This window comes from Oreochromis aureus, linkage group 1, assembly GCF_013358895.1.
Source record: "Oreochromis aureus strain Israel breed Guangdong linkage group 1, ZZ_aureus, whole genome shotgun sequence".
In the NCBI taxonomy this organism is placed as follows: Eukaryota; Metazoa; Chordata; class Actinopteri; order Cichliformes; family Cichlidae; genus Oreochromis; species Oreochromis aureus.
The window spans coordinates 15,978,281-16,002,549 of NC_052942.1; the positions used below are offsets into that span (position 1 = coordinate 15,978,281).

Genomic DNA, 24,269 nt, shown 5'->3' on the forward strand with positions numbered 1-24,269 from the left:
CCTGTGTGCCATTACGCGTGCTCAGATTTTCTAGATAAGCGATTTTGGACTGAGCATCAAATGAAATGCTGAGAGGCAGACTGTTAGCTCTGAACTTTTGCTGTGCTTTGTGGGAAATCAAGCAAGCAGTTCGTCTTCATTTCACACACGGTGCCTTGTTCAGTGTGTGTGTGCTTTAGCTCAAACTTGTAGTGGAGTAAAGCCTTTGCAACTTGAATCACAATTAAAAGCAAAAACATTCTCATGCAGAACAGCAAGAACATGTCAAGTGTATATTGTGAGCAGATACCATCGGTATAAATATATGTTAATACCGATATAGAATCATCACAGACTGTGCGGGCATCGATTCATCGTCCTTTGCCTGTGTGCCAATAACACTTAAGAAAAAGAATCTGAAGAACGCATGAAAAAGTTAAAAAAAAAAGAAATACATGGACTCCTGTTTATGTGTGTGTGCATGTGTCATTGATGAGGATATCACTTGGAGAATAAAAGCTGATCTGCGCTTGTAGCACTCTCTCCTTCTGGGATCAACTCACGGATGCAATTAACTTAAATCTGTCTGTGGAAATTTGATTGACTGCAACAAACAACAAATTAATCCCCCTTCGGCAGCATCCAAACATGAAAAAAGCAGGCGGTGCAGTTTGTCAGAGTGGAGGAAGGATTGAAACAGAATGAGAAAGAGGGCGAGGGAGCGGGGGGGAGAGAGAGAGAGAGAGAGGGAGAAAGGGGGGGTGAGGAAGAGCGAGTAGGTAATCCAAGGTATGTCTTTCCCGTGCCTCTTTCTCGCTTCAAATTTTTAGATTTAATTATTCGCCTTCTGGAAGCCCGCATTAATATTGAAAAGGCATTTGCAGATGTCACTTTGTGTTGCCTAGAAAAGAAGGGGGTGTGCGGGGGGGTGGGGGGGAAGAGAGGTGGGCACCCCAGGCATAAGCGAATGCTGTGGCTGGCCTTTCTGGGGGTTGCATTGCAGTCGTTTATCTTCGTATCCACTAGCTGACACTGGCAAGGCGGGCTCTACATATTCAGCATATTCTAATGCCATTCAAAAGGCAGATTTTGCTGTCTTGTGGCAGAGAAGGGCCTTGGCGCCAACACAAAGGGCTATACTCTCATCCTGCCAGCTTTCCTGGTATGGCCACATACGTGCAAACAGTTGGATTCACACTCATTTCATAGTCTTCTCTAGTGTTTTGGGTTTTTTTTCTTGCTATAGAGCACATGTAACTGGCCATACTATTAGATCATGTACTGCATTAGCTCTGAAAACACTCCTCTTCCGTGTCACTCTGCTTTACATTTCTGTGTGCATGTGTATAGTAGTTTGACATTTTCATCCGCACTGTGCACAACACTTTCCTTTTCTTCAGTCATCACTTTTTCTTTCTTTTTTTCTTTCTTTCTATTTTTTTTGCATGTGTATTACCTGGCTTATGCAGAGGCATCAAGCAGACTTGCTCTCCTTTTCTGGAATAGAAATTGAATTTGCATGAAATATGCTCACACCAAATTGCATCTGACTCTGGGAGGAGGTAATACGTGGCAGTCGCCCCTGCCAGAAATGATTGTGCTCAGGAAAACGCTAGACGATGATGATGTTGATGAAGTATTCTTCTCTGCTGAAATTGAATGCCAAAAGGATAGAAGGAGGTTAGCTTTTTACACCGTATGCATGCTCCTCTTTCTCTCACCGGGACTATCCAGTCTTTGTTACCGTGCGACATATTCTGACAGTCATTTTAAACTAAAAAAAAAAAATTGCAATAAACAAGTGGCTCTATGCCGGAATAGGATTATGACAGCATGGTCTGTAATCTAAATGTGCATGTTTCATGGTATATGCGTGAGAGTCAGATTGAAGTGCTGGTGTGTCAGGCTCAGAAACAGTATGGCTGCCGTTTAAATTTAGGTGCAACGAGCACTCTGTGAAAGCAAAATTTGAAGTTAATTCTTCTACACACACAGAAGGCAGTTGTTCTGTATTTAATTCCTCTATAGTCAGGTGGATAAGAAGCGACATCTTCAAAAGCTGTTTAAATCTAGTTTTTACACTCTGTCGATTCTTACATCAAGAGCTCAGAGATGTAATTGAGAATAGACTTCTCAGTCTGTACAAATAAACATATACAGAGCTAACAGTAGGGCAGTAAGGTGTAATAAACAACTGTCAAACCAGCTGTGCACTAATGTCAAAATTGAACTTTACGTAACACAAAATATTAAATATGTACAAGTAGTAAAATTTAGTCTTAAGCATTTTTGTCACTTCAAAGCAAAATTTATCTTCTGCGTGGAATTCATCTTTTAATCCTGTCGTATAGGAGTTGTTTGTCACTATCTCAAACTGAAACAACTGCTTTAAAAAGCCGTTTAATACTATCAGCTATCAGCAACAAAATAATACCCGTAACGAATGAGCAACTTGTCCTCTTAAAACAGCTGTTTACTTACTTTGTTTTATTTTAACATCTGAAGATCTGGCGGAAATGCATCATTTCTCCTTTTACAGGACAGTTTCTGGTAAAGGGAACATGTCAATCTTTAACTTAAAATTAGATCAAATGGTGAAAAATTTTCTGCACCTGTTGCTTTGTTTCACTGTGCCTTTGAGCTCTTATCCACACCCTTTTATTGTGGAGTGTACTTTAAAACATTTGGACATGTCCTTCTTGGTTCGGATCTATCTTAGGCCGTCTGTTTGGAGCAGCAGGAGAGCAGCCCTTCATTGGCTCCACATTGTCAAGTGCCTTCCCTCTGGTCAACCACCCAGCATTTGGAGCCCTCTACACTGCCGGAGCAGGCAGGCCGGAGTTTGGAGGCCTGGGCTCTCTAGGCATGTCAGCTGCTCTGGCTGCCCATCCCCAACTAGGAGCCCTCTCTGGTAAGAGGATGACATTTGAATTTTGGGTAGCAGTTGGTTAAGGGGACTATACCTTTAATCTTCTCCTCTCGTCTCCTCTCCTCTCGTCTCCTCTCCTCTACTTTCTGACCCGACAGAGTGGTGGCGAGCTGCCGAAGCCCATGGACGGGGAGCTGCTGCCTTTCTCCCCTCTTTCATCGGCTTTCCCCCATTCTTCGCCCCTCACATTCAGTCCAATCACAGCGCCAGTCCTGTTCCGATCAGGATGCCCGGCAAGAATAGCCATGCTGCACCTAAAGGTACAGCGCTGTCCCGGGAGCTTCTTTTCATTGCTCAGTCTTCCCCCTAACCCTCCCATAATCACTATCTGTGCATCTTCTTCCACAACCTAAATCCACTTTGCCCTATGATGAGATTTCTCTTTTTCAAGTCAGATTTAATGACTTTCAGTCCTCACTTAGTGATTCTGTTAACCTCTATCTCCCCGCTCTTTCCCTTATGTTCCCTCTCGTAATCTCTGTTTCTGGCACTCTTTTAATTTCACAGTATCTTTTAATTTATCTTTTATTATGTAAACCACTCGTGTTGGGCTTGCGCCTCGCACAGCTCGCATGTTAGATGAGATACATGTATAAATCAATATTTTTATTAGCCTTATTTCAATCTGCTGTTAGTTCCACATATTCCATTATCGCTTGTTGGAAAGTTCTTAGGAGAGATGAAGCTGATTAGTAATACAGCAGAATTTGTGTTTCTAGGGGTGAATGGTGCAGTGAATGGAAGCGGGGCCTGCCCTCCCGTCACACAATCAGGGAGCTTTTCTGCGAGTCCGGCTCCTGTTCAGGCACCAACCAAGCCAACCAAAAATTCAGACCCTGCTAATAGCCAGCGTAGCAGCCCTCAGAACAATCCCACAGAGATGGTGGAAAAGACGACTCAGAAACCTAAAGAGAAGGTCAGTGCTGAGATCAAAATTACTCCTTAATTTGAAATAAGCCAGTTTGTGTTGCACAGTGAAGCTGATTTTTACAATGCCTTTTTTTTCTCAATTCAGAAACCAAGGAAGAAGACAGCTGACACTTCTATGGTGAGCAATAGTGAGTCAGGCACATCATCAGACAGCTCAAGTGACGGGTCCCTCAGCAGTGATCTGGAAGACCTAGCAGAGGATGATGAAGACGATGATGACGATGACGAGGACGACGAAGAAGAGGACAAACACAGCGAACTGTCTGACACAGAGAAGCGGACAAAGAAGAAAACAAAGGTAAAGAGGAAATGTCCAAACGAGTAAAAACAGGAAAGTGAAGGTGAAAAGAAGGAGGCCACTGCGCCCTCAGCTGCTCCACATGGTGCACTTGACTGCACTTGGTGCGCAGTGCTTTCATTCACTAAAATAGTGCCCACAATGTTGAATGAATTAAAATAAATTATCGCATACCACAGAGAGAGCCTTTGTTCTAACAGTTCTTTATTTCATGCCCGCACCAGGTTTTGATACCCAGCACTGGAACTGCAAAGAATGACAGACCACTCTCTGGGGATGCCAACAGAAAGAAAGGCACCCAGGCCCAAAAGGTCCCCTCCAATCCCCCGACCCTCGTGCCCTTACCCTGCTCTGTCTCTCCTCCCGCCTTGTCCCAAACCTCACCGCTGGCTCTTCACAGCTCCAGGTCCCGGACAGAGGGACCAAAGCAACACTTTAGTGTGATCCAGTCCACTGGCCTGGCTGCCAACTCAAAGCCCCTGGCACTCCTCACTCAACCCCGCAGGGAGTCGTCACCGTCTTCCTCCCCCATAGCGCTCACCACATCTCCAAAGGCACCGTCCAGCACCGCTTCTCCCAAACCTCCCAAGCTGCTGCCTTCCAACTCCCCTCCGCACCTTCCCCTCTCCCTCTGCTCCTCCCCTAAGCCTCTCTCAGTTCCCTCTCCACCCCGCTCGACTCTCCCGATGTCTACCTCCCCAAAACCTTTTGGTTTGACCTCATCTTTAACAAGCTCCCAGAAGTCCTCACTGAAGCCACCAAAGCACTCTGTCTCTGGCACCGCCAAATCCAACAAAAGGAAACTGTTGGAAGCTTCACTAGCGCAGATCAATGAGTTCAGGCTGCGACAGGTAAGCCTGCCTGATAACATCAGTTAAATAATGTCATTCACGCACACAGTATCCTGTCAGAAAAATATTGCTGCACACTCCGCTTTACTGATTAAAGTTACTAACAACAAATTGACAATAATGAAATTATTCAGTGGAGCTGAGTACACAGTTAGATCTGCAGTTCTGTTTATCTCTTTTCCCTCATCATTACCATACCATAACCAGCCTCTCTCTCTCTCTTTTTTTAAAATCTGGTGGCCGTTTTCAAAATTTATTTAAGACAGAATCCAAACAGTTTCCAGACAGCTACAGATCTGTTAGTGTAGCTGCGCAGTCAATTAAAAAGAAAATCATAACTGTTACAGTTTCTCTTACATACCAGTCTGGGATTTTATATCAAAGGGAAACAAGTGCCAAACAGCCTCATCAAAATTAACATGGCCTGGAGCTGAATCTCACAGCTGCAAATGGACATCAGTCAGCATCTTTGTTTTGTATAGTAGATGCATTACTTTTGTTCTTTTTCTCTTTTTACTTGTATTGCACTGGGATTGTCATAGAACAGCAACTAAACATCTAAGCTATCTGGATACAGATGTGACAAATTAAAGGAAAAAAAGAAACAGTGATTGATTCTGTGCAGTAGGGGAATCTGGTCAGCCTGTTATGGTATGAAGGTTTTTGCTGGCACTGTGGTCCACTTGTCCTTCTAGAGGGCACGTCAAGGTCACTGTGAGTCAATACAAAGTTGTTCTGAGTGGTTATCTTTATCCTATCATTAAAAACAAATTGAATAGGATGACAATTCTCACTCGATGGGGCACAAGGCATCACTAAATGGTTTGAAGAGCATGAAAATGATGTGAGATTATATGCTGTTACCTTGACAGTCATTAGATCTCAATCGAAATGAATAACTCTAAGGATTTTGGGGCTGACATGTGCAAAACACCAAATAGTGGAATATCTTTTGGAATATATGCGTTTCCTTTCAGTAGACTCCAGAGTCTAGCACAAAGTGTTTGCTTTATGGTAGCTTTATGCTGGCTTTTCCTTTAATTTGGTGTTATTACCAAGAAGTTTTCTTTTTGTATTTTTTTCTGCGAAGGTCACGAGTTTCTGTTATGATGCGGGGAGAGGAAAAAACGCTTGCATCAAACTTTAATGTCATCGCTGCTATTGTGAACTATGACATTTGTACAAAGGGGTAGTTGCCAGTTTATACTGACCATCAGAATTATTCAAAATATTTATTATTCAGCAGTTTTACTGTTATCCTATAGTGTTATAGTAAAAGCACAGGAGACCTTCCAGTTTAATTTAGCACGTATGTTGATAAAGATTTCCTTCCAGCTTTCATAGTGTGTTGGTTTATTTGATGATCACTTCCGCAGCCAGTAGTTTGCAGCGGATGCTGGCCAAGCATGCTTCATTAAGTTAAAATCTCCTCTTTTATGAACATTGACTTTTTAAAATTTTAAACTTTCAAGTTTTTAAATCATATTTTTCAGATTTGTTTGATTAATTTGCATTGGGTACATCTCGCATACTGCTGTAGAGATGACACAGATAATGCCTTTAGTCTTGTTACCTTCCTGAGGCAGCCATTGCTTGTGCACGGATTCCACTGTATTATTTATGGTTTTCCTGATTTCAGATGAAATGCTGTAAAAATTGACATTTGTATTTGCTTTTCACTTTACAAATTCGATTTCCCCAGATGAAATATGAACGACAGCACCGTGATCAATAAGCTAAACTTATTGGGATCAGCTTATTCTGTAGAAATCATTTCCCTTTTTTGTTTTTACCAGTATAGAGAAGTTTAGAGCAAGCCAAATTCCCCCTGTGGTTTTCAGCACTGTTACTGTATTTCATGGTCTGTGAAATTGATTTGTTTCACTTCATATCACATCCAGTTGAAAGTGCAACATTAAAGTCTAACCTGCCTTTGCTTAAACACCGATTGAGCCAAGCTGGTCCTCGCTGTGAAAAAAATAAAAACAAATAAAAAAACAAACCAAAACAAAAGGCAAACATGTCTAGCTGTATGGTGATAATGATGATGGAGCTTTTCAAATGTGCAGACAAGTAATTACAATTTTAGAGAGATACACAGTGTCTCTTTTCTGTAAACTTGGCCGAGAACAATGCCTTTGGTTATTGCATTTATGTTCTTTTTGTTTCCCTAAAAGAAGCTTAGACACAGTTAACTGTACCAGTGTTCAGCATTGTAGTTTTGTCACCTGCTCAAACAATCAGCAGTGATGTGAACTGACAGCTAAAGCAACTCCACTTTGTCCCATTTTTTTGCTGTTTTTTTTCCTAACCTTTCTTTGTTGTTCCCATTCTGTGTTTCCCTCTCTGTCCCTCCCCCTGACTCCATACCTCTCCTTGTTCTCTGCCTCTCTCCTCCTACTCCTCTGTTCCCAGACTCTCATGTCCCAAGGGCAGACGTTCCCAGCTGAGCTAAAGAAGCAGCAGCAGGGGCCAAACAAATCTCCCAAGAGGACATCTCTGTCTTCATCGCCATTGCCACCCGTCCCGCCTCCTCCACCCCAGAACAATCACTCCAACCTCTTCCTTTCAAGTGCCCTGCTGGGGCTCCCTGAACCCCATCACCCAAATGGAGTCATCCAAAGCACCACTCAGGACGCACCTTTGGCCCTCATCTCCAAACCTCGCAAAGACTCTGCCTCTCAAGGCAAGTCCCCTCAGCGTGACGCTGATGCTGGGTCGATGCCTGTCAATCTGAGCACAGGGGCAAACAGGACCCAGGCAGCCGGCCAGGCTGGGCCTCCGTCACAGCCCCCCACTACCTCACCCCATGCTACAACAGGCCATGGATCCAGAAAGAACAAGACCGCCAAGGGGAAGGGACAGACACCAGGACAGGGACAGGGACAGGGACAAGCAGACCCTTTAGCTGCCTGGAAGGGCTTCTCTCAGAACCATCTGGTACAGTCTCTAGTAGATCTGTTTCGAGGAGGAGAGTCTGGGATTGGGATTCCTGGAGTTAGTATCCCTGGAGTTGGAATTCCTGGAGTGGGGATCCCTGGGACATGTAACCCCACAGCTGGTCTCCCAGCCAACAAGGAATCTGATGACTCAGGAGATGATGATGATGAGGAGGATGACGATCTTGAGGAGGAAGAGGATGAAGAGGACTCAGATGATAGTCTGTCAGGTTGGTACCTTCTACGGCAGTGAATGTAACTTTCACAATTAAAAAAAGGAGCTGAAGATAAAAATCAGGGCTGACAGCTAACCACTATATTAATTACGGATTACTCTTCTAATTATTTAGATTAGTCAGTCAGTTTAATACCAGTGCTGGAGAGGAACCACAGGTCAAGCTGAAGTTACTATCATATAGGACAAAGAAAAGCATTACAATCTCACAGCTCAGAAGCTGTGATTCCTAAATAGTGTGCATTTTTGCTTGAACAAAAAATAATAACTCTGAACAGTTCTTTTAAGTTGTGTTTTGGCAGATGAACTAATAAAATAATTGGTTATGTCTGTGCAGTTGTTTAAGAAAATAAAAAAAATCCAGTCATTAAAAAAAGATATTAAATGCTAATCCACTTTGGTGACTTGATGCCTCTCTGTTTTTTAACTCCTCACCTCCTTTGCACACTTGTGTCCAATTTCAGAGTCTGACACCAACTCGGACAGTGACATCTCTGGGAAGAAGGTGAAGGAGTTAAAGCTGCTGCCATCTGGATCATCTAAGAAGGAGATGACTCCCCACAGGCTAACCAAAGGCCCAGAACTACTGAACACCTCAACGAATCACACCGCCACCAGCTGCTCACCACTCAACCTCCAGGTCATCAAGACTCCCACCATTGCCACCAGCTCCAGTGCCTTGGCCTATCACAGCTCTCCAGGCTCTTCCTCCTGTAGCCTAGCCTCTCCGTTAGGTAATGTATTCAAAATGCTGGATTGGGAAAAGTATTAAAGCAAGAGGTGAAGGATGAGTTTTAGTAGGCTGTCTCTTGCTGGATAAAAAGTCTTTTCAGTCTCACAAACAACACTGTAGTATAATGCTGGAGTAAATTATTTTTCCCAGAGGGAGTATATTCCCATCAGCCTCAGATGAAGAGATTGTTACATTTAGAAAGGCACGAAGAAAGCAGTTGGTTGTCTTAGCTTACCCAAAGCTTTGAGGTCCTGCAGGGCCATGCCCGAGAGTCTCGACAACTTGTTTGGCACAGCAACAAGGTTAATTTCTGCCTTTTTCAACGCAAAGAGATTACCCAGATCAGAAAAAATAGGATATAAGTGCAGCTTGCCGGAAATATTTCAAGCAGACATTTCCAGTCTGCTACTCTAAGTGACATATTCTCTCATGTGTGTTTTGTGTGCTCACACTTTTGAATGTGTCTAAATATATATACCATAGACATATGGTGTTAGTAAATTTCTTAAGTTAAGGAAATCTGAACATTAAACCGTCTCTCCACAGGTTTAGGAAAGCGGAAGAGGGTGATGGATGAGAAGGAGTTGATGATACCTCTGGAGTTAGGGTATGTATAAGTGACGGATTTCAACAAAGCCACTCAGGTTACATTTTGCTGCAGCCACAGATGTACTTATTTCTTATTTGTTGTTAACATCAGTGTTATTTATTCCTTCTCCCAAACCTAGGTGGCGAAGGGAAACTAGAATCAAATCGGTGGCTGGACGGCCGCAGGGCGAGGTGGCCTACTATGCCCCCTGTGGCAAGAAACTGAGGCAGTACCCAGATGTGATGAAGGTACCTGGGCCTCACGGCCTCACAGCGCGCTTTGAATCCGTGATACAGATTCTTTTTGGGCAAAAAGATGAGCAGTTTTGTTTGTAACAGCGACTACTGTGGGATGGTTTATGATTTATCATGGAAGGATTTTCTTCCCCCTCTAATAACAGCAAAACCGCTCATCCACGTTGCTCAGAGAAATGCTTATGTATCAGGATTTGTTCTATATTATCTATGCTACTGCTCCAGCTGTCCCTCCAAACCCCCACCCCACGCCTCCACCCTCCCTGCTTTCTGTGACCATAATAGTGACAGATGATATTCTTAGATTCACTTCTTGTGCCACTTTTTTCACCTCTCCTTCTCCCTCCCCGCCGAATGATTAATGGTTAGTGTTGGGATGCACGACTTTGGCCCCATTTGTACAATTTAATATGACCCGCGGCCTTCTTTGTTTGTTTCATCAAAAGCACAAACACGCAGATTGTCTAAACTCCCTTTTGAGTGTTGTCGTGCAAACACACACACACACAGAAAAAGAAAAAAACTCTATGCAGTAACATCCACTCGCTGCTAGTCAGGCAGTAGGCAGTAAAAGCCTGGCGATGCCACAGATAAATAAGAAAGGGCCTGAATTGTGCACCCCAAGGTCAGAACCATTTTTCCCTCCTGAGAGCTGTTGCTCTTTTTTTTTTTTTTTTTTTTTTTTTTTTTTTTGTCCCCTGGCTTTTATAACGATTAGCAGCACTGCACAGATGCACTGTAACCGTAGACTCCCTTCCATCTAGTGCCTCCCAGTTGCTTTTCAATGTCGCTAATTTTCACATTTTTCATTTTTTTTCTGCCTAAACCAACGCCATTATTATTTTCTCTTCTGTAGTATCTATCCAGAAATGGAATAAGTGGCATCACGCGTGATAATTTTAGCTTCAGTGCAAAGATAAGGGTTGGTGACTTCTATGAAGCCAGAGAAGGACCCCAGGTGACTGCCTTTCATCTCTCTCTCTCTCTTTCCCTGATCCCTCTTCATCTTTTCATCTAGCGGCAGGCAAAGCTTCATGCAGCAGTCACTGTCAGGGCATGAGTAGGAATCAGCCAAAACCCTCAGTAGTCCTAGTTCATAGACCTCGCACTGTGCATGGAGAAATGTAATAATCAGCTGACATTACTTCCACAGGTGACCACTGATATACTCCATGTAATGTCTGTGTGTGACACAAAGAGATAAACTAGGAAATGGATGTGTGTTTGTAATTGGAAGCAGAATAGAGGAAGTGCTAATATAGAAATACAGCAGTGCTGAGGGGCAAGAGAAACAGAATTCTTATTTAATCTGCTATTTAGCCTGTGTTTTATTGTGAATTACATAAAATGTAATGATATATCATTTTCAGTCTCTGCTGAATGCATCCAGATCAGAGCCTAGCAGCTAATGATTTAATTGTCCTTTAGTCACATGAAATGATTCATGCTGGCAAGTTATTCACTGTTGCATCTCTCCACACCCCTCCCAATCTCTCTTTCTCTACTTTTTTTTTCTCTCCCTTTTTCCAGGGTTTACAGTGGAGCCTGTTGAAGGAGGAGGAGGTCATACCTCGTATTTTGGCAATGGAAGGTCGAAGGGGTCGTCCCCCAAATTCGGAGCGCCAGTTAGCAGGCGAAGGTGCCAAAGGTAACCGACGAAGGAAGGGACGACCCCCTAATGTAGGCGATCCACTGGCGCCTGAGGGCCCTAGTCCCAGTCAGGTCAAACTTCTGCGCAAACTAGAGGCTCAAGGTTAGCAGAGGAAATGAGCCCTGAAATATGTTTGTCATAAGTGTGTGTGCCATTCATCAACCAGCTATTATTCGGGTAGCTAACGACAGCGGAGGGGTCACAGTTTCAAATATTTTTTTTAGCACAAGGACAAGTTTTTTCTGTCTTCTTTCTTTTCAGGCTTTTTTGTTTGAGCCACCTACTTTATCTGAATAATACTAACAACAATTACTTGTCAAGATGAATCACCATTGTTAACATGTCTTGTTTTTGTGCCTTTGTGTTGCTTAGCAAAGCCCTGCAAACCTGATTTTTCAGCCCTACCTATGTAAAATTCTTTTGACTTGTATTGCAGTATTTTAAAAATGCTAACGGATAAATATATCACTCTGAGTTTATAGTTGCAATGGCTAAACTTTATAAATGAAACCTTAGGAACGATCCCAGTTATTTATATGTCCAGTTACAACTACAGAGGTTTCTCACCGACAGCACTTTTGTTTCCACTTTGCAGAAATAGCCCGTCAGGCGGCACAGATGAAACTGATGAGAAAACTGGAAAAGCAGGCGCTGGCACGTGCAGCCAAAGAAGCTCGGAAACAGCAAGGTAAGAGAGTACAGGGCTGTAAACATGCTGGCGGAGGTTATTTAATTGGTCAGTCGGTCAGTTCAGACTACTTTGATCTAAATCAACAGAGTATAAAGCCCAGCAAGAACTCATATTGCTTGTATAGCCTTTGTTTGCATGTAGGTTCAAAACTGTTTTCATCATTTCTTAAGCTTTAATCTTCTTTCTCCTCTAATCTTTATTGCATCCAATCTCAAGACTGTTTGCTTAGCTCTTGCTTAAATTCAGAGCTGTAGTTAGACATGTTATACATTCAGAAATGTATAATGCACCAGAACATTTAAACAGGGGGAAACAATTTTGATCCCAATCCCGAAGATCACTTTGATTTTTTAAATTTAACTTTTCCAACTAGACAGCTCAAATCCATGGAGTAAATGTGCTGACACAAGTGACCCAAACATGAATACCAGCCACTTGTGACTTAACTATGGATGTACCATGTAGCTGCTGTGTATCTGTGTGGGGCCAGTTGTTAATGAATGTGTCCCTCAAGGATCCATGTTAAGCCCACTGCTATTTACTTTGTACATAATGTCATAATATCTGACGGATGCAGTCCAGCATTGTAAATGCTTAGAAATCCGCTGAGGCAGCTTGTTTTCCTTCATGTTTATGTATCTGTCTGCAAGTTCAAAGGTAATTCTGAATACTGATTAGCTAGGTGGGGCGATGATTTCTGATCTCTCATGGATCAGAATGGCTTGGGCGATCCAGGCACTAGCTGGGCTCCAGTTTGTCTCTTGACAACAGTAATAAACAATCAATCTCCCAAACTGTCTATATTGGATTGTGGAGATCTCCTTAAAAGCATTAAACAAAGCCAATCACAGTGCCATTCAGTTTGTTAAACAAGACAGCATTTTCATCCACCTTACTGCTGTGAGCTTGATGAAAAAGTTGGATGGTCATTACTGGCGTGAAGAGAGCATCGGCTGGTGGGATATTTAACACCCTTAGTTCCCTTCATTGCTAATAACCACAACAACAGACCAAAGTAGGCTCATACAAGGACTCAGGGCCAAGTTTTAATGTTTACAGACAGCAAGCAAATAAATGAAAGCGTAAAATAACTTTTCAAACTGGAATTAGCTGCAGCTGTAGCTCCTTCCAGTAGCTCTGAGAGGTTTTTTTGTGACTCTTTCAGTCGATGTGGCCATGTGTCTGTATGAGTTGTTTTGAGTTAAGCGATTCATGATGAATTGAGCTATCATCTGTAATTATCAGACCTGACCTACAAAAGTGATCATGAGGTCGCTGAGATTTCCTGCATAAGCGAAGCATAAATGTCCACAAATTAACCAAAATTAAGCACAAATGTCAACGTTCAGGCCTGAAAATTAGGATTGAGACACGATAGTGAGAGACCTGCTGTATCCTACAGCCGTAGATGTAAAGGGATTGACAGTGTTGTTTAGATTCTAATTAAAATGTGTCATTTTAGCGAGGTCGTCTGAGCATGTCGATTGTTTTCGAGTCACGGCCTTATTTTTACAGTACTCTGTTTTAATTTAGTCCCCTGAATTTCTCCGTGCCTTGTTAAAAAATACATTGTGATCTCAGTGAGACCTCTTAAATAAATAAAGCGGAACAACTCCGAGTCTCTCAGATATGAATACAGTTGGAAGCCCGTGTTTTTATAGGTCATTTTTCTAGACACTAATGTAACACTGATTTGACTCTTGTAGCTATCATGGCAGCAGAGGAGAGAAGGAAGCAGAAGGAACAGATCAAGATTCTCAAGCAGCAGGTGGGTCTTCTTTGTGGGTGTGCTGACTGGATTTTTCCCTTCTTTTCCTTATCTAAGTGTCCTGACACACACACTCCCTGTGAGCACTGCAGGAAATGTTGAATTGTTATTTTTTGATCCTTTAAAGCTTACTTTTCAATTACCATTATTACTTGTAGTGCTAAACTTGTTGTTGTGACTTTCTGCCCGGCCCAATTGGAATAGAGTGGTTGGAAAGTGATTTTATCTGGGGATGTCTAAAATATTAAGAGATTATGGGGGTTTTTTGGGGGTTTTTTTACAGGAAAAGATCAAGCGTATTCAGCAAATTCGGATGGAGAAGGAACTCAGAGCGCAGCAAATTTTGGAGGTACAGAATCTGATCCAGCAGCACCTCTGATTAAGCAGAACATTCCTGGATAGCTACAGCCCCTCAGTCTATAGTGTTTTAATCTTCCTAAAGCTCATTACTGAACAGCAGCATGCATTGGAGGGAGTTGCGTCTTCTTAGGCATAATTCCACATGGAACTAATGCTAAATTGGTCTTGGTTGACGGCTGTTGAATATTAAAATGGCTGTTGCTGCCTCTTCAGACCTTATTTAAATTGGACAGAAAAGTCTTTTTTTTTTTTTTTTCATCAGACAACAGTAACAGTTTAGCATAAGTGGGTCGAGGGGAAAAAAAAAGGTGCTGTTTTCCACACACAAACACACATCCAAGGATGCAGACACGTTCACACAAACACACACACATATGCAGGGCCACACAATTATACTGTAGGAGCTTCAAAGTGTTTTAGCAGGACTAAATCAATTTTGAGTTGACACGGTTGGCAAGCCACTCTTAACAGGAGGCTTCAACATTTTCACAATTACGTGTTAAAGAGATACATTATTCATTTGCTGTGTTTTACAAATTTGACTGGCATTCAGGAGCATGAAATCTTTGCTCAAACCAGAAAACTGCAAACAATCAGTTAAAGTGCTGCAGAGCCCAAGTCTGATTGGACTTGATGTGCCTGAATGATATACGTCTCTGTGATTCTTGACTTTAATCTTTATTCAAAGGCCAAACGGAAAAAGAAGGAAGAAGCCGCCAACGCCAAAATACTGGAGGCTGAAAAGCGTATAAAGGTATGCTTACAAATTAAACTCTTGGAAAAAATATGGAAAACTGTGATATACCTTTATTTATTTATTTATTTGTCTTCAAAAATCCTGTTAAATGAATTGTATAATTCATGTACCGTGTTGTGGGGCTTTTCCATCAGCCTGTATTTGTACTTTTCACGATATTAATACAATGGAAGCATATTGATTTTTCTCTCATCTTCTCATTCTCGCCTTCAAGGAGAAAGAGTTGAGGAGACAGCAAGCGGAGATGCTCAAACAACAGGTAGGCACTCGAATCAACTTACTGAGCCTCTTGAACCTCATAGTTACTGCTGAATAAAACCATTTACCTCAGACTTGAATAAAAATTTGAAGGTGCGTGTGCGTGTGTGGATGTGTTTATACTTTGTGTATTTAAATATAGGCATGCGTGAGTGTGTGTATGTGAGTATTTCTCTGTTTTAAACGCCTTGCTTATTGGTATTGGATATTACTTCTGTTCCATAATATTTTGCCAACTCTCTCTGCCAGGAGTTGGAGAGGCATAGACTAGATATGGTATGGGTATGTTTATTTTTGTACATCTAACACCTGCATCGTGTAACTGGTTGTGTTATGGTTGTCATAGCAATGCATTAAGTGTAGCACTGGCTGCTGTCATACTACATTCTTCTGCATGGCTTTCCAGCAAAACCAACAAAAGAGAAAAAGAGTCAGTATGCTGCCTCCATCTGCTCGTCCTGAGGGACAACTGACCCTGTCACGGTGGCCAGGCAGCTTCTTTCCCCCTCCCCCCATCCTCCCCTTCTACTCAGAATGCATTGCAAAGACCGCTAGCCAATCCACACTCACTGTCTCAAAGTGCGCTCGAGGAGTTTCCATCCATCACATACATTGTCTAACTGTTGTATTGGAGTAGCCTGTGATACCCGTGAGTGCTTGACGATTTCGGCCCAGACGTTGAGCTTGTGTCTGTTCGTCCGTGCATCTGTTCTGCAGTCCACAGAGTGCTGGACTTTAACCTGCCCCATCCCGGCCTCTCTGTCATTCACTGTTCCTATACTCTGCACAATGAATGAAAACAGCTACTGAGAGTCATTTCGTCTTCATGGTGGAGACACTTACAGGCAGATTTCCCACCAGTTTGGTGCGGGTACCTTGGAATTTAAAAAAAAAAAAAAAAGACCTTTGGGGGGAAAAAAACCCAGAACAAGAATACAATCATCTTCACCATGGGGACTGTATGGTTCTATGTAGCTTTTTATTTTGGCCTGGCTCTCCTGCTTGTAGCCCTTCTTACTCATACACACTCACACACACAGTCGCAGCTGAATCTAAAGGTTCGCCTTCCTGTCGTGGACCAGGCCGATTACTGCATCAACCTCTTGTGCGCTACAGTGTTTAAAATTAGGAAGCGCGTTTAATCCCGTGTGTTTAAAGTTGTCTCGTGTGGCCGTATCTCACTTGATTTATCGCAGTTTATTATCATAAAAGCCTTTAACGTATTCGTTGTTTTTGATGAATTGGAAGAAGCTGAATGCCACAGGCTTTCTGTCGTTTTTCAAGTTTTCCATTTGTAGATAAATCAAACAAATAAGCACAAAGAAATATTGCGGCAGAGTGCTTGGCATCTAGCCTGTTATGTTTATCACAATGACAAAACAGTCCTCACAAAACAGCCCATTTTAGTCAGCGAGAACTGGAAATGTCCTTGGCAAGCCCTAATAGTGGCAATTGTGTCTTTCTGGTGGATCACAGAGGGAATGACAGCCTGATATGGAGGAGCGGGAAACCTTAAGAGATCAAATAAAATGATAGTCAGTCACCAGTGATTCCTGTGCCCTTTGGCAGTAGACTGTGTATCATGCACCAAAGAACAACATAGACGTCTCATCCTCAGCAGTCACATACTGTGCTAACACTTAAGCTGCCAAAACCACTGAAGTGAAACTGCTCAGTTTGTAGTTACACCTCACAATCCATTCCTCTTTGTAACCCCCTACTAAATATTACAGGTATGATGTGTCCAAAAAAAAGGCGATATCATTGATTCATGTAGCAGAATTGATTGTTTTTATCATAACTCTAATGACATGTGGCATGTCAGATGACTTCCGGCAACTAGTGTTTTGTTGCTTTTGTTGTGTCAGCTCTAGTTTAGAGGCGCCGTCACCGATTCCAGCTGCTTCTCTTTTTGAGCCTGTCATCACATCTATTTTGTACCGCATCTATGTGTTGCTTTTTGGTTGTCATTGTACTACTGTACTCTTCACTTATGCTTCCACCATACATGTGAAAGTGTATACATGTGAAGCATTGTTCTGTGTTTGTTCAAGTATGGTGCCTCTACTGAATTTAGTGCATCACAGTTTTACATTAATACATAATAAACTAAGGCTGGCCTTGACTGCTCTATGTACAACGTGTGCTTGTTAATGTTTGCCTGTTTTTTTTTTTTTTGCCCCTTTAGGAGAGGGAAAGGAGGAGGCAACATGTAATGCTGATGAAGGCTGTTGAGGCTCGCAAGAAAGCAGAGGTAGCCCATATGCACGCAAATAAATGCAGAAACACACACGGGCGCACAGTCCACTACATAAAAAGAGCCTAAGTCATTATTCCCTCGATGGATTCCTGCTTCCTCTCCTTTATGTGCGCTCTTTCCCTTCATTCATTTTTTTTTCTGCACACTTACCAAGTCAAAAGATTCTGGCCCTCAAGCACTTTTCCTTTGAATGCACAGCAGCATTAGGCTGAATTCTAACACAGCTCAGCAAAGTCAAGTAAACCTTCTTGTCTGTTTTCTCTCTCTCACACACACACACAAATGCACACACGCATTTTTCTTTCCTAATGCTCCCTTGAATTTTGGACTCTCTAGGAGCGTGAACGCTTGCGGCAGGAGAAAAGGGATGAGAAGCGTCTGAACAAAGAGCGTAAACTGGAGCAACGGAGGCTGGAGCTGGAGATAGCGAGGGAACTGAAGAAACCAAATGAAGATATGTGTCTGTCTGATCATAAGGTACCTTATTAATATCATTATTACTGTTATTATTATTATTATTATTATTATTGTTATTGAGTGGACTGTTTTTCCTGAGACCACATGGTGCTGAGTATTTTTATGTGGAATTGTGCGCCCTCATGTGGTTAAAATAGCATACTGCAAAATACATAAACTAAGCTGTCAATACTGTTTTGAGCACATACACATAACATGTGACACACATGTTTTTCTAAGCTTTACCAATTGATCCTAATATGAGCAAAAAGAGTCCTAATTTTACCCATATTCCTGCATCCAGGCTCTCCCTGACTTCTCCAGGATTCCCGGACTCATCCTACCAGGACGTGCCGTGTCGGACTGCCTGATGCTCATGCAGTTCTTGCGAGGCTTTGGAAAGGTTTTGGGACTCGATGTGAACACGGATGTGCCCACGCTGGGAATGCTACAGGAGGGCTTGCTTAATGTGGGGGACAGCATGGGCCAAGTTCAAGACCTTCTGGTCAAACTGCTTTCTCTGGCAGTCTGTGATCCCGGTTTGCCGCCTGGACAAAAGGTGAGCTCCGTTTTGAACTGACTGATTCTGCTTTAGGACTGTAGCTGAGACATAATCAAGTTAGTAAATGTGATCCATAAGAGACAATATATTAATGATGCCACCATATGTAGCTTTGTCATATAGATTTAGGAGTAGCTTTAGGATTATAAAGATCTTTCACAAAGTCATTTAGAATGACTTCAAAATCATTGTTTTTACATTTGACTTGACATTATTTTAATGCTGATGCCTCTGTATTTTTACTAGCAATGTAATATTTTTGGTTTTAGATTACAGGCTTGGGTACATTTTCATCTATTTTAAAATATGTATATATATATATATACATATATATATATATATATATGTATATATTATTTATTTGCTATCATCAACTTCCCTATCAGACAAAAACCATGCTGGGGGACCACCTGACTAACGTTGGCATCAACAGAGATAATGTCTCTGAGGTGCTACAGATGTACATGGGAGCCCATTGTGCAAATACAGATCTGGCTCCTTTGGCTCTCAGTTTGAAGACAAAGGCCTTTCAGGCTCACACACCTGCTCAGAAGGCCTCAATTCTGGGGTTCTTGGCTAACGAGCTGGCCTGCAGCAAAGCTGTCATCAGGTAGGTAACTGACCACTTCGAGTAATCCACAGTATTGTGCAAAAGTCTTGAGGCATATTTCACTTCCAAGGAGCCAAGCTTTCTTTTATTTATTTATGTATTTATTTTTAAGTAGTCTTGAGCACTAATTTTCCAGGGTTTCTAAAAGTCTAGCAGCTTATTTTTAGTTAAATGACAAAGCTAACACGCCTTTAAAGACATGAAGTAGTATTTTTTGCACCAACAAGGTGATCCCCAAACAAAATATCTAAAGGAAATGAACAGTATCTGAAAGTCATATCCTTTAGGAATAGGACCTGAGGGATGTATCTGGCCTTTCAGTTGATCCATCTATTGTTCACTGAAGCCTCATCAACAAAGGTCTCAGTGGAAGGATGGCTGTCAAGAAGCCATTTTTAAGGAAAGGGAATCGGGATAAAATGCTGTGAGGTCTGCCAAATTACACGAGAACTGGACTGAAAATCAGTGTCAACAGGTTTGATGAAGTGATGAATTCAAATGGTGTTGGTGGGGCCCTTCCCAAAATTGGTGGAATTATGAACACAGAAACGTATGGTAAGATTTTGATCCATCATGCAGTATCATCAGGAAAGGATGTGATGGGCAACAGCTTAATCTTTGATGACAGTGACACCAAATACACCAGCAATGCAGTAAAAGTATACTTGGATAGAAAAACACACAGTCATGGATTGGCCTCCACAGAGCCTGAATCTTAACATTATTCATTATTGAACAGAAAACAGAACAAAAGGCAACCAACATCCAAATATTAACTTTGAATGTCTTACAAGAAGCCTGGAGAACTATTCCTAAAGACGACTTAAAGAAATGACAAGAAATCTGAAGAGAGTTCACGCTGTGTTAAAGAATGAATAAATGTGGTCATACCAAATATAGACTTTCAAGCTCATTAGAATTGTTGTTGCCTCATACACTGTTTTCTATGTATGTTTGCACATGTTTCAATAGAATAAAAGAAAGAAGACTTTTGCACATTACCATATGTCAGTGTAGGATGTGTCTCTTCCTCTGAAGGGACATAATTAAAAGACAAAATTAAAAATCTTAACAGTCCTTTTCACCAACCACGCACTGGAAAAAATTAGTTAATGCGGTATATGTGTTTTTATTTTGTTTAACGCTCAAATTATATCTGAGCCAGTGATGTTATTTTTTTTATTGATACGGTGGAGGACAATTAATAAAGCTGCAGTAGGGAGCAGTAATTTGCAGTCCTTTTTATTGTAGGGAAATAATAAAAGTATTCATTTGTGCTCTGGGATACCAGCTGTTATATTAAGCTTTTTTTGAGCTGTAAATGGTAGCCAGCCCCCATGAACTTTTACTCATTATATTTATTAGTTTCTGAGATTACCTAAAACAATGGATGTACACTGCCACAGCTATAATTAACAGAATTGTGTTTCCTCGTGCAGTGAGATTGACAAGAACCTGGATCAGATGGCAAATATGAGGAAAGACAAGATCATTATGGAGGGAAAACTGAAGAAGTAAGATTTCTTAACCCTAAAAATAATGATTTTGTTTTCCGTGCTAGGTCAGACTAAACTCCTGTGTCCTTATACAGGTTGAGAACCATTTATGCCAAACGAACTGGAAAGAGGGAAGCCAGCATGGGTGTGGAAGAGAACCAGTCTGTTGGCACTCCATCCTCAGCCACCAAACGCAAGAGGAAACTGGGTGGAGACAGCGAAGATGACGACGACGACGACGATGACAGTGACGACCAACCGGAGGAAGAGGAGGAAGAGGAGGAGGAAGAAATAAAGAAGGTTAAAAAAGTGGAGACATATGATGAGGTAAGGTGACAGAGCCAGCTTCATTATAAGAAACTAAGAGTTTGTGCAGTTGCTCAAAGACATTTCCTGTATTTTTTTTTTCTCCTCTATCAGGATGAAGTTGACCACGCTACCAGTGTCGAGGAACTGGAGAAGCAAATAGAAAAAATGGCCAAGGTATGCCGTTCTTGAACACGTTTAAATGCTTTAAAATGCATGAGAATCAGTGTTTGATTGATCCAGTTAATGTGGGATACACTCGAATAGACAAAGTGAGATTAAAGAAAAATCTCCTGCTGCAGTAGAAGTAATGCCTCAGACACCTGCAATGCTAGACTTTGGAATAACAGCTGCGAAATGTGTTGAAAACTACAATGTGATTTGTACGTTGTGTGAATATTTGTGTTGCCATAGGTCTGTTTACTAATAAAGGCACTAATTAGTTTGATAAATTACCTCATTAGCATCTTATGTGATGCTTCATATGTCGCACAAAATTTAAAAAAAAAAACAGGTAGGGCAGATTTCTTCTGTTTTTGGAAGGTCTGTAATTTCCACCTATGTTTTGTACAATTGCAGCAACATCATCAGACCAGAAGAAAGCTGTTTGAGATATCCCATTCCCTACGCTCCATGATGTATGGACAGGATCGGTACCGCCGCCGATACTGGGTACTGCCCCACTGTGGAGGGGTCTTCATTGAAGCCATGGAGAGTGGAGAAGGTTGTTGCAGTACACCGCCCACTATGTTTTTCTGAATACGTATATGCTTCACTTTGCTTATCTGAGAGGATATTTGGAAAATGAATGTGTAATGGTAACAGGCTTGGCAAGAAGACAAAGAAAGACCTTTTATAATTCGTGTAGCTGCATGTTCAGCTGTTTTATTGCCGAGTGAAATACGCAGATAAAGACTAATTTGAGATAGCATCTGTCAACACTAATAACACAGCTCTGCCTGTCTTCCGAAAGCAAGCGAATTAGTGTAATGTCCAATAATCAGGATCCAGTTTCAGTGTTACAGTAGTTCACTTTCTAACTTGAGTACGTTTTTCTCATTTTTCCTGCAGCTCCAGAGGAACTGGAGGAGGAGCGACAGAGGAGGAGGAGAGCAGCAGAGGAGGTCAAGGTCAAAGAAGAACCTCAAGAGATTGAGTTGCAGAAGGAGAAACCCACCAACCTCGATGGGCAGAGTGTTCGAACACAGGACTTGGAGCAACAGAAAGAGGAGGAGAAGGAACACGAGGGGAAGAAAAACTCCCCAACCCTCTTCTACCAGCAACCAGGCTGTGTAACCAAGCTGTGCGCTCTCAGAGAAGTCAGCAAGGACATTGGTAAAGAATCGGTGAAGGCAGAAGACAAGGAGAGTCCACATGTGAGACAGAATGGCAGTCCCCTAGGCACTCCTGTTACAACCACTGTGTCAACGTCCTCCCCCACTCACAATACCCTCGAGCCTGCAACGGCGGCAGCAACAGCTCCCTCCATGGTGACCGCTAACGACACAACAAACATCCCTCCCCTGGCTTCATCCTCTTTATCTGCCCCGTGCCTGCCAGCTGCACGTGAAAGCCCAGGGAACACTCCTCCAACCTCATCCCCGGCTCCATCGCCACACCTTGCATTCCAAGCGAACGACCAGCTGCTCAGAGTGCTAACAGAAAGGAGTGGGCACTGGTTCAGTCTGCTCCCTCGCAACCCTTGCGACCTCTCCTCCCTCACCATAACACCACCAGGAGTGCCTCGTGTGTCTCCTCAGGCATCCTCCACCCCAGCCAGACCCAGATCCCCACCTCCATCCCCTGCTCTCCCTCTCACCCCTTCTGCTGCCTCAGCCTCTGCCAGCCCACACCACCCAACTGGCATCCTCAGCTACCCACTATCCACCCTGCAGGTGAGAATCCTGGCTGGTAAACATGTTGCTATTATATTTCCTTTTGTGCACTATCACCTTCCTCACCCCTCTATTGTCCCTCTTTTCTCCACAGGTGAAGTCAGGTGGCTCTTTGCTAGGAGTTTCTTTCGCAAGCTGGCCCAGTGGAATGATAAGTCCCAGCCTGCCTCTGTGCAGCAGCCCTAGCCCCATGCCAGGTCACTCTGTAGAGGGCAACACAGCAGCAAGTGTCTCCAGTAAAAGTGAATCGCCTTTACCTCGCATTGAGAAAACTTGCTCTATGCCCTCTCCCGCCTTGGAGATGCCCAAATCCCTCGACCACGCCATGCCACGACCCATTCCGGAAGGTGAGCGACACTGGATGTATTATTTTGTATAAATATAATGAAATCAGCCAATGCTATCCTTACTTAAGCCCAGTTTGATCTGACTGTAAAATGTCTTAACTGAACAAAACATCTTCTTGCTTTCACACCCGTGTGCTCAGAGATGCTGACAGGTTGGTGGCGGGTGTCTGACATCGAAGAGCTCAGGGCTCTCGTCAGTGCTCTCCACAGCCGAGGAATCAGAGAGAAGGCCCTCCAGAGACAAATGCAGAAATACATGGAGATCATACCCCAGGTCTGCACCAAACACAGAGACGGTAAGTCTGGAAACAGCTCCTCTGAGCACATAATGATGTGCCACAGATTCATTCATGCTTAGAAGCGTTTCCTTATAATCCCACAATAAACTGCTAATACTGTATCAGTGAGTTTTATTGAAGTTTATATCAATAACTGTCTTTCACTGCCTAACCCATGTGTTTACCTACATCATGTGCTGGTGTCTGTTGTGTTGCTTATCTAGTGGCCATGATTGAGCTCCATGAGTTGGAGGAGAGCCAGGTCAGTGTGGAGTCGGTGCGGGGCTGGTGTGTTGAGGAGCAAGCAATGGAAATGGACATCGCTATACTGCAGCAGGTTGAGGAACTGGAGAGGAAGGTCACCGCAGCCAGCCTGCAGGTTAAGGTGAAATAGTAACACTCTAGCACAAATATTTCTACATATTTTGTTTGTGAAATTTATGGGTTTTTTTGAGAGGCCAAAAAACTCAACAGCTGATTTCCTCTCACAGGGCTGGACGTACCCGGACCCTCAGTCTGAGCGTGAGGACCTGGTGTACTACGAGCACAAGCCCCTGACCAAATCCACGGCATCGGCGACAAACACGGGAGACAAGGAATCCAAGGAGCATCTGGAGGAGCGTGGAGAGAAGGGCGGGGTGATGCGTCACCCGGACAACCCGCTGGACATTGCAGTGACACGTCTGGCTGATCTGGAGCGCAACATCGAGAGAAGGTACCTGAGGAGCCCCTTAGGTACCACCATTCAGATCAGGCTGGATAATGTGGGTACGGTCACTGTCCCTGCCCCCGCCCCATCTACTAGTGCTGACAGGGAAGGGTAGGTCATTTCTCCAA

At 42.8% G+C, this 24,269-nt stretch overlaps 1 protein-coding gene across 15 annotated transcripts in view; it reads left to right on the top strand.

Moving 5' to 3' along the window:
- The window catches only part of baz2ba (bromodomain adjacent to zinc finger domain, 2Ba), a 68,634-nt gene that overhangs the window by 38,897 nt on the left and 5,468 nt on the right, over nucleotides 1–24,269 (top strand). For 2 of the 15 annotated variants that reach the window (XM_031728902.2, XM_031728903.2), the window contains exons 4-33: nucleotides 2,699–2,890; nucleotides 3,007–3,168; nucleotides 3,628–3,824; nucleotides 3,924–4,136; nucleotides 4,361–4,987; nucleotides 7,403–8,156; nucleotides 8,626–8,895; nucleotides 9,441–9,501; nucleotides 9,623–9,731; nucleotides 10,594–10,695; nucleotides 11,268–11,490; nucleotides 11,984–12,076; nucleotides 13,786–13,847; nucleotides 14,131–14,196; nucleotides 14,896–14,961; nucleotides 15,179–15,223; nucleotides 15,472–15,504; nucleotides 17,411–17,476; nucleotides 17,819–17,959; nucleotides 18,243–18,497; nucleotides 18,887–19,110; nucleotides 20,550–20,624; nucleotides 20,702–20,933; nucleotides 21,027–21,089; nucleotides 21,492–21,636; nucleotides 21,984–22,807; nucleotides 22,902–23,154; nucleotides 23,295–23,450; nucleotides 23,657–23,817; nucleotides 23,924–24,252. In XM_031728902.2, coding sequence (XP_031584762.1) covers nucleotides 2,699–2,890; nucleotides 3,007–3,168; nucleotides 3,628–3,824; nucleotides 3,924–4,136; nucleotides 4,361–4,987; nucleotides 7,403–8,156; nucleotides 8,626–8,895; nucleotides 9,441–9,501; nucleotides 9,623–9,731; nucleotides 10,594–10,695; nucleotides 11,268–11,490; nucleotides 11,984–12,076; nucleotides 13,786–13,847; nucleotides 14,131–14,196; nucleotides 14,896–14,961; nucleotides 15,179–15,223; nucleotides 15,472–15,504; nucleotides 17,411–17,476; nucleotides 17,819–17,959; nucleotides 18,243–18,497; nucleotides 18,887–19,110; nucleotides 20,550–20,624; nucleotides 20,702–20,933; nucleotides 21,027–21,089; nucleotides 21,492–21,636; nucleotides 21,984–22,807; nucleotides 22,902–23,154; nucleotides 23,295–23,450; nucleotides 23,657–23,817; nucleotides 23,924–24,252 — 6,199 coding nt within the window. The remainder of the gene's footprint in view (nucleotides 1–2,698; nucleotides 2,891–3,006; nucleotides 3,169–3,627; nucleotides 3,825–3,923; nucleotides 4,137–4,360; nucleotides 4,988–7,402; nucleotides 8,157–8,625; nucleotides 8,896–9,440; nucleotides 9,502–9,622; nucleotides 9,732–10,593; nucleotides 10,696–11,267; nucleotides 11,491–11,983; nucleotides 12,077–13,785; nucleotides 13,848–14,130; nucleotides 14,197–14,895; nucleotides 14,962–15,178; nucleotides 15,224–15,471; nucleotides 15,505–17,410; nucleotides 17,477–17,818; nucleotides 17,960–18,242; nucleotides 18,498–18,886; nucleotides 19,111–20,549; nucleotides 20,625–20,701; nucleotides 20,934–21,026; nucleotides 21,090–21,491; nucleotides 21,637–21,983; nucleotides 22,808–22,901; nucleotides 23,155–23,294; nucleotides 23,451–23,656; nucleotides 23,818–23,923; nucleotides 24,253–24,269) is intronic. The other 13 variants (XM_031728908.2, XM_031728910.2, XM_031728907.2 and 10 more) reach the window with 12 other exon arrangements.